The 12944-nt window shown below is 36.9% G+C and overlaps 2 protein-coding genes across 5 annotated transcripts; both read left to right on the top strand.

The window, feature by feature from the left end:
• The first annotated feature begins 2300 nt into the window (after positions 1 to 2300).
• Positions 2301 to 6748, top strand: LOC145138667 (dynamin-related protein 3B-like). Of its 4 annotated transcripts, XR_013721652.1 has the most exons (12): positions 2301 to 2681; positions 2848 to 2929; positions 3098 to 3238; positions 3320 to 3348; positions 3473 to 3574; positions 4032 to 4798; positions 4883 to 5190; positions 5283 to 5423; positions 5531 to 5608; positions 5766 to 5866; positions 5962 to 6493; positions 6577 to 6748. XR_013721652.1 is itself a non-coding variant. In XM_079072705.1 (10 exons), exons 3-6 carry the CDS (start codon positions 3214 to 3216, stop codon positions 4158 to 4160), a joined length of 285 nt encoding a protein of 94 aa, XP_078928831.1. In that variant the 5' UTR covers positions 2301 to 2681; positions 2848 to 2929; positions 3148 to 3213; the 3' UTR covers positions 4161 to 4798; positions 4883 to 5190; positions 5283 to 5461; positions 5766 to 5866; positions 5962 to 6120. The 4 variants fall into 4 exon arrangements, 2 of the variants coding, with proteins under 2 accessions (XP_078928831.1, XP_078928830.1); XR_013721653.1 differs by lacking the exon at positions 5531 to 5608 and having other exon boundaries at positions 5283 to 5350; XM_079072705.1 differs by lacking the exons at positions 5531 to 5608; positions 6577 to 6748 and having other exon boundaries at positions 3148 to 3238; positions 5283 to 5461; positions 5962 to 6120.
• Positions 6749 to 6832: 84 nt separating this feature from the next.
• LOC145141206 (uncharacterized) lies at positions 6833 to 9787 on the top strand. Its single transcript, XM_079074520.1, has 7 exons — positions 6833 to 6951; positions 7049 to 7107; positions 7199 to 7344; positions 7614 to 7679; positions 9216 to 9354; positions 9448 to 9488; positions 9617 to 9787. Exons 1-4 carry the CDS (start codon positions 6869 to 6871, stop codon positions 7668 to 7670), a joined length of 345 nt encoding a protein of 114 aa, XP_078930646.1. The 5' UTR covers positions 6833 to 6868; the 3' UTR covers positions 7671 to 7679; positions 9216 to 9354; positions 9448 to 9488; positions 9617 to 9787.
• Positions 9788 to 12944: the final 3157 nt, after the last annotated feature.

The following is a 12944-nucleotide window of genomic DNA, read 5'->3' as shown; positions in this document are numbered from 1 at the left end:
ATCATAATCATAAATCGAGGAAGTGTACGGTCACGCCTTCGCCTTCCCGCGGTCATCCGCTGAACCTGAAACAATAAACTGAAACTGTAAGCCCAAAAGCTTAGTGAGTTACCCCCAAAATACCGATACACATACAGTCCAATAACACATGTACAAATAACAGCACGTAACGGGTCCACAACTTTATAGACTAGATTACCCCTGGGCCCAAAGTGTGAGTCTGGATTGCCTTCCGGGCCCACAGCTCACATCTGGATTGCCACCGAGCCCACTGTATGAGTCTCCCTCAGCTCGTATCTGGAATGCTCCCGAGCCCACAGTACGAGTCTGGCATGCCCCACCTGGCCCTCAACTCGTATCTGGAATGCTCTCGGGTTTGTTGGTTACCGCACGGAGCAGTATCACCTCAACCCACCCCACATAATATGTTGACATATAACACAACCAATGCACACACAGATAATCACATACAACTACAGGTAGTCCTACAGATCTACCTAACTGGCATAGCAACTAACATGCAACACTAGCTCGTACTCAACATACTACCAACTGCTAGGATATCATATCTAATGGGTCGGCCTTGGTGCCTTAGACCCCTTAGTATAGTGAGGTAACTCACCTCGCAAGTAGTGCCGAAGTATTGAACTAAAGAATCGAACTCCCGAATCGCTATCTCACCGGAAATCCTGAACTATCACATAATAAATACCAAGTCATTACACAACATAACAATCTTGACTAAGGATCCCTACAATCCATCATGTCCATTCTCTTTAACAGGCCAAGGCCCAATGTCAAGTCCATAACCTTGAAAGTCCTTATGCAAAGCCCATTATTGGCTTAATGTACCAAATTGGGCCCAACTCCCTAATTGGGCCTCATTCCAAGATCCATTATCAAGACTTGGCCCAAAACATTATATTCATAAAGTCCAGCAAAGGCCCAAATCCAACTAGTCCATAAACAGCCCAAAACCTGAAGCCCATTTGTCAAAGGCCCAACAGAGGACGTACGCGGGGCATACTCCTCTGGTACGCAGGGCGTACTCGTCCAGATATTGACCACCATTGGGGTGGTTGACCCAATACGCTGGGCGTACTGGATTTACACTGGGTTTCACCAAAACCCTAATAAGTGCTTAATGGCTTAATCACTTAAGCCCAAACTCCAGATCCATCGACCAAATGTGCCATAGGACTATAAAGTCTCGAACTTTATCACTTTGGACGTCCAGAAAGTTCTTAATACATGGTCTTAATCCGTTAAGACCTTCCTACCTCATGCATGAGACAAATCTAGCTATTAGGACACCATTTTATCACTTAGGACCTCCTCTAAGATCTGAAAGGACAGCTCATTTCGTCCAAATCATAACATGCACCATTTTGGGACTTTTGGGACAAGAATGCTTCCACAAAGCTAAAATGACTAGATCTATCCATACAAGCATAATGTTCCAAGTTTTTTTTACCTTCTGGAGCTTCTAGGAAGCTTGATCTTCTTCCCCAACTCCTTGGTGCAACACCTTCTTCTTAAAACACTCAAGAAACACTCAAGGAAATGGCTAGGGTTTGGGGAAAACGACTCTAAGCAGTGGAGGTTGGGGTAAGGGAAGGTCTTGTGCTCATAATGTTGCTTATATAGTCCCCAAACCCTAAATATTAGGGTTTCCTTCTGCCATGAGTACGCCCAGCGTACACAAGTGTACGCCCAGCATACTAGGGCGCGCCTAGTACGCTCAGCGTACCCTTATGTACGCGCTGCGTACTCCTCCTGATCCCAATAATTGCAAGTTATCCCTTAGACTTTCATGGCTTCATCCTTCTATCCCCAGGGACCATAAATGACAAATATTTGGATGTTATATCCCCTCATGGTTGCCTTACGGACACATATAGCTGAGGAATCCCTTTAGCAGTAGGGCCCATCCCGATGAAATTCCTTAGGATAGGTCCCTTATGAGAGATGTTTTAGGGACGTACACTACAAGAAAAAGACCCTTTTGCGATGCGCAAACCACGACGCTCATTGATTTATGTTACACAAAAGAGAGTGACATTAAAAAAGTGTAATCTCTTCAAAAAATTTAAGGATTTAGGTCACGCATTATTGCGCGCCCTTAATTTAGTGTCTCGTGTAAAAAAATTAAAAACACGGAGGGCACTTTATCTAAAATGTGCGTCCTCTCTGAATGTCGCCTTATGATTTTTACTCAAAACGCGCGTTTCTAAAATTTTTAAATACCCGCTTCAAGATCTCCCTTCGCTCTCTTCTTCCCTTCTCTCTGCAAACCCTAATCGTGATACCATCTCTACTATACACCTCCACAACTCATATAATCATTCTATAATTTTTTTCTTAAAAACTCGCGTTCATTCCTGAAGATCACAAAATGGCGACCAACAACTAGGGCTTTTATTTCCCACTTACATATAATCGTGATTTTCATCAAGAGTTTCAAAAACAACTCCCTCACGTACGCTTTTATTCTTTAATCTCACATCCAACAACTAGGGCTTTTATTCCCTCACGGCAACTGCAAGGTTCGAGGCAAAACTTCAATCGATTTGGCAATGGCGCGAGAATTGAAATTACGGATCTGTAATCGGGTGCCTAGAATAACAAAGCGTCAAAACTCGATTCTCAAGAAAGAATCAAGATGGAGACGAGGCAAAGCAGTAAGCTAGTAACTCTCAAGAATCTTTTATTCTGTCTCTCTCTTAATTTCTGAATTTTGGATACATCCGATTTCTATATACCCTCGTCCATCTTTCTATCAACTTCTGAATACCTCTCTGTAGCTTGTGATTTTCTCATATTTTAGTTGCAAAACACGTATTGCAGATCCTGCTTCTTTGGACTGCAATGATTAGGCATCGCCGAGCTCTTCTGGGAGTTTATTTTTGACAACGATGGCATCAATCAGGTACTTTACGTGTTAATAGATTTCTAGGGCTTATGTATGTTTCAGTTTCTATGCAACTTCCCCAAATTAATCTAGAGAAACTTCTAGGGTTTGTAATTTTTTAGGTAATCTGCAGTGATTAGGTTAATTTACTCATAGTTTTGATTAATTTTTTATCATCATGTCCAGATCCCTTCTCTACTGTGTTCCGTGAAATGATACTCTCCTACATTATGCAGCCACGTTGTATAATCTTAGCCATTACACTTGCAAATTCAGATTTGGCAAACTCAGATGCACTTCAAATGGTTGGGATTGCTGATCCTGATGGTAATTATCAAATATACTATGCTTTGTTAATGTATTGTTTTGCTTCTAATTCCAAAACTCATATATACCCTTTCTTTTTAGGTCATCGTACAATTGGTGTAATTACAAAGGTCAACATTTTCTTCTTCTTCTACTTCTTCTTCTTCTTCTTCTTCTTCTTCTTCTTTACTTTCATGAACTTTATATTGTTTTCTTCTAAGGCGTTTGAACAGTTGTTTGTCTCTGTAACTACAGTTGGATATCATGGACAGAGGCACTGATGCCTGCAATTTTTTGCTTGGCAAAACAATTCCTCTTAAACTTGGTTATGTTGGTGTTGTCAATCGTTGTCAAGAGGTAACTTATTCTTAAATTTGATTTGAGAAAGGTTGTGAATAGAGTGGCAGATTGTTGTGGGGTCCCTAAATTGGCCAAGAAATTGAATAAAGTATGAACATTTAATACCTTCGCCCTTGTTTGATTAAGGGTAGTTTTGGTATTTTCATCTAACTAGTACCATCTTGGTAGTTATATCTTATTTTGTTTGTTTACTTATTTTATTATCACTAGTTTGTTTTATCTTATTTTATTATCACTAGTTTGTTTTATCTTAGTAATTTTGCTTATATAGCTTATGGTGTTCATCAAGAATATGTATTTCATCAAGAATATGGTATTTTCATCTAACTAGTACCATCTTAGTAATTTTGCTTATATAGCTTATGGTGTTCTCTATTTTGCACACCTAACTTGCTTTGGATTTTAATCATTTTATATATTTTCATTCATGAATATGTGTTTTGGTGACATGTAGGTGAATGTGCGGACTCATACTGCAACTGTGACCCCTGAACTTCAACATCGTGAATTTATGAAGGAATTGAAGCAGTTGCACAAAGCTCAGGATGATAAGGAACTATTTGGAATGGTAGTGAAGACATAACCGAAAGATGCTACTACTGTTAAATTAAATGAATTGAAAGAAAAAAGAAGGTGCCTAGTTAAAAAAATTGCTGAATCTAAAGCTAAAAAAACACGAGTGATGAAAATGTGTAAGAAACAAGTGACCCTGTTAACAGTAGATACAAGCCAGAATCTGAGAAAGAAACAGATTCTTGTCTTGTGACAAGTACTAGTGATCAAGCACATGAACGTGCATTGAAGGTGGAAAGTTGTGAAGAAGCTATGTCTGACACTGGTAGAATAGTTAGGAGGAAGAGGAAAGCTTCCATGCAAAAGGATGAGGGACAAAATGGAAATAAAGGATCTGAAAATAAGAGCAGGAAAAAAGTGATATCCTCTGACAGTAATGAAGATAGCAAAAATGAGGAAACAAAAGTTGTTGAAGAAGTTGATAACCCGGATGATATTTCAGGTAGTTGTGTGGATGGAAATGATATGGGAGATGGAGGTGCTCTGTGGGACATATTTCGGAGGGAAGATTCGCCTAAACTCGAGGAATATCTCAAAAAACACTTCAAAGAGTACATATGTAAAAAATGTGACCCTACCAAAGGGTACATATGTAAAATTACAACCTCACATAAAGGACTTCTTGGATATCTCTAACCCAAAAGCAATGTAAGTTGACAAAACTAGTTAATTAATTTATTAAACTCCATATTCCTATTTCTGAAATAATCTTTGAATTTTGTTTTGATGCAGCTTGGAGACAACATTGAGGAACTTCTCATGTCTGACAACAGGAGATAGCATCATGGTGTCATATAACAACAAGAAACGGTGTTGGTGGCATGTGCTGCTGCTACTACATTAAAGAACACAATTAATTTATTAACATAGATCTCACATATAAAACAGTAAAAATTGCTTTTTGCTGTATTGTTTATATGATTATATCCTTGTTTGTTGTTTGTAGATGTCTGATAAAATGGGCTACATAATATTTAAAGGTATGGAAGGTCCTCTACTCTTGCATGACAAGGATGTGGATTTTGAAATTCTTGAGACAGGTGCCCTATTTTTCACTTTTATTTGTTTATATTTTGGGTTGTATCATATTACTTTTCTATTTATGTATTTTGTTGTGATGCAAAACCTGCAGCCATTAAGGAGTTAATCGTGCAACAGAAAGAAAAAGCACGATTCTTGCATAATCTGAGAGGCAGTTGGGTAAAGCCACTTGATGCTTTAAAGGAACCATATCTCTGTTCCTCATTGCAGAATTCACTTCTTTATTTTCCTGGTACAGTAGTCAACACTAGAAGGAAAAGTTAAATGAGGGTAAAATTTATTAAAAAAAGCCTTTTTTTTCCCTGACTTTTGGTATTAATTTGTTGTTTCTGCATCAAGTCAAAAAGAGACACCTGTATATAACTTAGCAGATTAAGTCATGTCTCCATTCAGTCAAAAAGGAAGGGAAAATTGTGGGTAATAGCAATGTACTTTACTTTTTACTCATAATTGCAATCTAGTTACAGAGTACATTCCCTATATTGGTAAAAGGAGTAAAGTTTGTTGCTATTTTATGGAATTTGCTTAAAAAGAAACAACATTTTAGCTAATGTTGTAGTAATATGATTTGCAGGTTGCATTGAGGTTGATGAAGTTAATGAACGGTTGTTTCTTTCTGACACAAATCACCACCGTATAATTGCGTTTGATGACAATGGAAAAATCTTAGATTGTGTATGTAAGGATTTCCATTTGCAATTCACATAGCATTTCAATTTTGAGCAGATAAAAGCTTATGATAATAATATAAATATATATATATTTTTCAGATTGGATCTTCACCTGGATTTAAAGATGGAGAGTTTGAATCTTTCACAATAATTCGCCCTGCTGCTTTGTTTTATCACAATGAGGATGATTCCCTCTATTTTGTTGACTCATAGCTATTCTTTTTTAAATGAATAATTACAAATATATTGATGGGGATATAGTCTTATTATGATTTTTACTTTTTATATGATGAAAGAATCATGCTATAAGGAGAGCTAATATGGAGAGCAGGACAATTGAGACATTATATCCAAAACCTAATGTCAGTGAGACAAAAAGTGGTTTAGTGAGTTGGATCATTGATAAACTTTGGAGTGCGAAAGACATTCCTTCAAATTCTGAGGAAGTTGATCCTAAATTACTTTTTTACCCCTGGCATCTTCTCAAATCATTGGAAAATTACCACATTTTACATGTCATATTTTAATTAACATGATATACTGTTAATCTGCTATATAATGTTTTCATGCAATTTTGAAACTTTATGGATCATGGATCTGTCATCTGGTATCATTAAAGAAGTGGTCAAAGGTTTGACTTCTATTGTCTACATGTTCTTTTGATGTTTCTAGGTTAATTATGATGTTATTCAATAATATTTTTGTGGTGTGAAGGATCTGCAAAGATTATAGAGATCTGTGGACAGTTGATAAAGGAGAAATCATCCCTTGTAAAAGAAATATCGCCTAGTCAGCAACTGCCACAAAATAATTTCTCGGTGGAGGGTATTTCACGTGCGGGTCTGCTCTCTTTTGTGGCAACTTTTCAGGACAATATCGTAATTTGTAACACAGGTAAAATTAAATATTTTCTTTTTGTTTTAATTGATGAACTACAATATCCTCTAAGAAACAAGAGTGTTTAGATGGTCAGGTGGTGCGGAAATACAACAAAACTTGTGAGTCAATGACAAGCTTTAAGTTTTCAAATTTTGGAATGCTAAGATTGCCATACTGGTTGGTGCCCCCTATGGAATCAGCTTATGCTGTGTGAGTAATCTTATTCTATTTCTATAACCCATGACTCGACCCGACCTGCTTGTTTAGGACACTCATGTATGTATACCTTTTTCTACCGATGTGACAGTGGTTTTGGTGTCTCGGGACTTCCCGTGGATCATATTCAACATTTCAGCTTGTTACCAGGTAATTAATTACCTGTCTCTATCTACATGCTCTTTCACTTGATCATTGAATCTATTTTTCTTTAGTAAAAAAAGGGTTATGAAACAAACAGGCAGGATAGACATACGGATAAAAGTAGAAATCCCTCAAGATACAGAGCTTGTGGAGCCGCTAGATGAAGCTTGTATATGGCGCCAAACAAGAGGCACCGCCACTGAAACTTTAGGAGCCGAGAACAAAGCTGAATCCACAGAGAAGGTTCAATTACAATTTACAAATCTGCCCTTCCGTTTTCTTAAATATTTTATTAATCCAATATTACCTGAAAAGAATGCATGTTGGTGTGGCCCAACAATGGTATGATGAGTTAGTTGAGCTTGCATCTTTAACACAAAAAAAAAGTGGATGTTGAAGAGGGTAAAAACATGTCTGATTCCAGAGTGCAAGATGGAAACGTATTCATTGATTGTGTTGTGAATACTAGCCCAGGAACAAGTGAGGTATTCTTTTGTTATTTAATGAAACAGGTGGCTAGTCATCTGGTAGCTGGCAGGGATGAAATGAGTGATTTGGAATCTTCTTAACCCGATCAGGTAATGCCAAATAGCAACACACTTCCCTTTTTATTGTTCATTATAGCATTACACTTTCATTTCTTCTTATTATAATATGAAAATTCACTCAATTATAAGTACAATGCTATAATAGATTGATTTAGAAGTGAGATGCTATAATAAGCAAATTGAAGCTATATATATATATATATATATATATATATATATATATATATATATATATATATATATATAGAGAGAGAGAGAGAGAGAGAGATAGGTTCAGGTGTTTAAAGTAAGTATTGTGTTATTGTATGCATAAATGTGGGCCAATCAAAATTAAATAAAAAATTAAATAACTAAATAAATAAATAAGGGTAATTTAGTAATTTGTTTAGTAACTTCCAAAATTAATCCCTATCATCATGGTATTGACCTAATCTCTCCAATTTAAATCTCGTTCCCCTCTTTATCTAAAAGCCAAATCTTGGCCGATCTGCAAAATTAGAATGGACTACAAAATCGATCTTGAGTTCTACAAAAATCGATTGCCATCGCCATCTCCAACTCCAGCAGGTCACCGACTCCACCGGTGCCCCCTACCCCCCACCATCATCGCTTTATCGAAGAGCCCCACGCCTCCACCCCTATGTGGCTTCAGCGACTCCCGTTCTACGTTTTTTGCTTCTGGTTTGTGTATCGTCCTTTTGACCGATCGGGCACAGGGGAAAGATTGGGATGAAAGATGTGGGAGATCGATGACATAAATTGAGGGGCACCGGCGTTTTCTTTCTTTTCTTTCTGGCCCGATCAGCAGCCACACGAATGGGGAAGGCAAAGAAGATCGCTGATCTCCAAGGGGGTGTTTTAGGTGGTTTAATCGACTGAATCAGATGGAGAGGAGGGTGAAGCGAGGGCAGCAAGGGTTGATTAGCAACTCTCCGCTTACTCTCTTCTGATTCTAACAGTGAAGGGTGAGACCAGAAAAGGGTCCGACGACAGGTGGGGCTTCGGTGGCATTGGCTCGACGGAAGAATACGCCGTTGAAGCTCTCGACAAACGGCTTTGTCTATTCCGCCTGAAGGTTCAGGTTTCTTTATATTCTTCTACTTCTTCAGACATGGTTTGTCTCCCTTTGTTTATAAGTACCTTTTTTTTCCTATTTGATTTTGTTGATTCAAGTTAGTTCAGTCGTAATTATATGATGTTAGTGTTTCGAGATGTCGTTCCCGTTTGTCTGTATTACATTTATGTCTAATGCACTGCTTTTTGTTGGGGATTCAATTGAATTTTGGGAATTAGGGTTTTCAGAAATTTGGATTGACAGAATTTCTTCTGGAATTAGATAATGTGGATTTGTTAAAGCAATTAGATAAGTACATACTGTCTTTCATTTAGTCCTTCTGCAATCGTTATTGAGGATTAGATATGAGGACTATAGTTAGATTAAAATTATGTATAGATCTATCTCAGGTATGTTATTAGATACGTACCTCGAACAAGTACATCTTATGAATGAATTAGAACAAACAATCAAGTAAAAATAAAACCTTGTTGCTTTTGAATGGAATAAAGTGCAGGGAAGGACAGAGGAATAAAGTGAGAGAGAGTTTCTTTCTCCAGAAAAGAGAAGGAAGAACAGGGAAGGCTTTGGTTGCTTCATTTGGCAGAAAAGAGAAGGAAGAACAATGGTGATGATCTCTTTTTTGATTGGGTATGTTTCTTTTGATTGAGTTTTACTAGTTAAATAGATAAAAAAAAATCAATTATCTTGATGATCTTATTGTATAGTTGTGAATTTTGATAGATATGGAGTACATTGTGATCTAAAGGAAAGAAAACATAAACGTATGGTACAATTCTTGAGATTGACATGAAGAAGATAAAAAGAATTATGAATTCCAATTCTGGTGGAATGGAATCATGAATTCCAATTATGTTGGAATCTAAACTACAATTTGGTTTTGTTTTGACAGAAGTTGATGCTTGAAGAACGAACCGCAAATTTGAAAGTGATTCTAAGCATTCTCAGAGAATATTATTCTTACATGATTTGATTCATGACAGTTATTTTCGTTAAATGTATAATTTCATGGATGATCAAGGAAAGAGCTATTCTTCTGATAGAATAATCTACAATAGAATGATAGGAGTATATGTAATAATATATTCTGCTAGAATATTAAGGTTGAATAATATACATAATTTTATTTGTTATTAGTGAGTATTTCATTGTCATAGACTATTATATAAAGTTTTTACTTTTTTAAGAATGTAATGAAAAATTTGAAGTTGTATCCAAAAATGTGTTATTAGTCGGTGTTGGCATTCTCATAGAATATCATTCTAATAGAAATATGTATCCTGAAATTTGTAGAGAATCTGATTCTAACAGAATAAAATCGGGTTTAATTATAAAAATTACGTTATAATTAAAATTAAAGTAATTAAAAAAATTAGAATTTTAAAATCAAGAGTTAATTATCCCCAAAAATATGAAATTTTCCTTTTTTAAATTTATCGCAATTGTCTAAAATACCCTTAGAATGAAATTAGATGGTATTTTTCAATTATCTTTAATTTAATAATATATATTAAACACTTTCTTAAATTTAGTAAAATGATTGGCCCACATTTATGCATACAATAACACAATAATTAGTTTAAATAGAATAACCTATATATATATATATATATATATATATATATATATATATATATATATATATATATATATATATATATATGTAAAATGGTGGGAAAATAGTGACCGAAAATGAATGTATCTTACAGGTTTCCTGTTATTTGCTGAGTGGTATCTCTGTCATCAACATAATTGCTTCTTCTTTGAAGGTGCAAGCTTTCAGGTGGGTATTCACTTTTCTCTTTTCTCTATCATATCATCTTGTATTGTATTGCATGTTAAGTTACCGATTTGCCCTGTGCAGGTTCTGACAATTCTAGCAACCTCCTTCCATGCCCTGCAGGCTCTCAAAGTTCCTGCATTTAGGTTATTCTCTTAGAAAGGAAATTGTCAAAGGAGATTGTCAAAGGAGAATTTTGTCATGGGTTTCTTTTAATGTTGTACATGTTTTGTTTTCTATAATAAATATTATGTAGTATTAGCAATGTGTTACATTTACTTACTATTGGAATGATTATTTGTATTACATTTTAGTGCAATGAATTATCTTTATTGTTTATGGTATTTTATTTTGTATTATGAGACTTTTAATGTGTTATTTAATTTGAAAATTAGTAAATCTATCAAAAATATATAATTTTAAAAACATTTAAAATTATGACACGCAAAAATGTGTGTTGTATTCCTTTATGACAGGGGCTTCCTTGATACGCATTGCGTGTCATAAACACGCGCGTCGTAAGGTTATGACACGCAAATGCGTGTCGACTTTCTTTATGACAGGGCCTTCTTTGATACGCATTGCGTGTCATAACCGTGTGTCGTAAATGCGTGTCATAAATGCGCGTCGTAAATAGACGACGCGCAAAAGCGTGTCGTCTCTCGTTATGACAGGGCCTTCCTTGACACGCATTTGCGCGTCGTCTGAGCGTTTTACGACACGCATTGCGCGTCGTAAAAGGTTGTTTTTCTAGTAGTGGTAAGGTGAAGATAACGGGAACGGGTAATCGGGTTTAATGATTGTTGGAAATAATAAACTTATTTATTGTGGGTTGAAAACCCTATATGCTCACCAGGCTCCCCAGCCTAACTCACTCGGTTTCTTGTATTACAAGTAGTGGCAAAAGCATAGTTGGATGACTTGACGAGAGATTATGGATTTTATGCCGGTAGAAAATAAATGGAATACTGTAAGGCCTATGTTGTTTTGAGGCCAGATTGTGTTTTGTGGCCTATGATGTTTTGGTTTATGCTTATGATCTGTATCGATGACTGACATCCCGAGTTTTTGTAATGTAATGAAAATACATTTCTTTAAGAAATGCTTTGATAAATTTTTATCATATTTTGTTTTGGGAACAAATTTCGCAACACTTTTCTTAAGAAGTTACTCTGATTTTTATTAAAAAGCATAAACGAAATTGGTCTTTTATGGCCGTAAAAATGGGGATGTCACACGAAGCCTTCAAAATGGGTTTAAAGAAGGATTCTCCCTTCTACGAGGATCTCGTAATGACCCCATGCGGGAGATTGGACGAAGTCAGGAGCAAGGCATTGAGATTCATCAGACTCAAAGAAGACAAGGAGATCCAGAAAAGGAGCAACCCACCAAGATCCTATGATCACCCCAATAGGAATGCTGACTCCTCGGCCCAAAGATCCTATAAGTCAAAGCCTTACTCCAAATCCGACCATCACAGGGTTAATGCCCTTGAAGATGAGGGGGAGGAGGAAGATTTCCCTAAAATTACTTACTATTGTTTCTCTGTTGATGTTTTAGGTGTAATCTTTACCATGCAGGATCTTGGAGACAAAGCCAGATAGGCAAGGAAAGGAGAAAAATCCACCGCTTGGAAGGACAAGTGCAAATGGTGTGCATACCATGAGGACTTTGGTCACCTCACGGAGGATTGCATAGCTCTCAGAAAGGAAATCAGCTACCCTTTGGGCAAAGGATATCTCAAAGAGATCCTTGGGAGAAAAAAGGAAAAACCCAAAGAAAAAGACCAGGATCCTCAGAAGATCCTCGAAAGACCAGGATCCTCAGAAGATCCTCGAAAGATCAGGATCCCCCCTAGCTGACGCCAAGGTGATCAACATGATCTCTGGAGGATCTGAAATTTGTGGTACCTCCTACTCTGCGGCAAAAGGCATGCCAAGGTGTCCAAAGCGGAGAAGGAAAAAGGACCACGAAAACACACAACGATCACCAACCAAAAGGAGATCATCTTCGATGAAGCAGATAGACAGGACGTCTGGGATCCTCACCACGACGGACTAGTGATTACTCTCTACATTGCCAAGAACTTCATCAGAAGGATCCTCGTCGACGGAGGATCCTCAGTTAACATCATACAATTGGATGCATTAAAAAGGATAAACATCCCGGAGACTGAGATAGTTGCAAGATCCTTAGTACTAATTGGCTTCAGCGGAGAAACCAAACACACCATCGGCGAGATAAAGCTACCAATCTACATAGAGGGAGTAAATTTTGTTCAACGTTTTTGTGTGATTGACACATTATCTTCTTATAATGTCATACTAGGTAGACCATGGATCCATGAAATGAAGGTCGTTCCATCAACGTATCATCAATGTGTAAAGATGCCCACCCCATGGGGGATGGTGAAGATCAGAGGAGACCAACAAGAATCCAA

Source organism: Lactuca virosa, chromosome 9 (assembly GCF_052849685.1).
Source record: "Lactuca virosa cultivar CGN04683 chromosome 9, Lactuca_virosa_CGN04683_v6, whole genome shotgun sequence".
Taxonomy (NCBI): Eukaryota; Viridiplantae; Streptophyta; class Magnoliopsida; order Asterales; family Asteraceae; genus Lactuca; species Lactuca virosa.
Note: the sequence above shows the minus strand (reverse complement) of the source record. Positions and strands in the feature narration are given on the sequence as shown.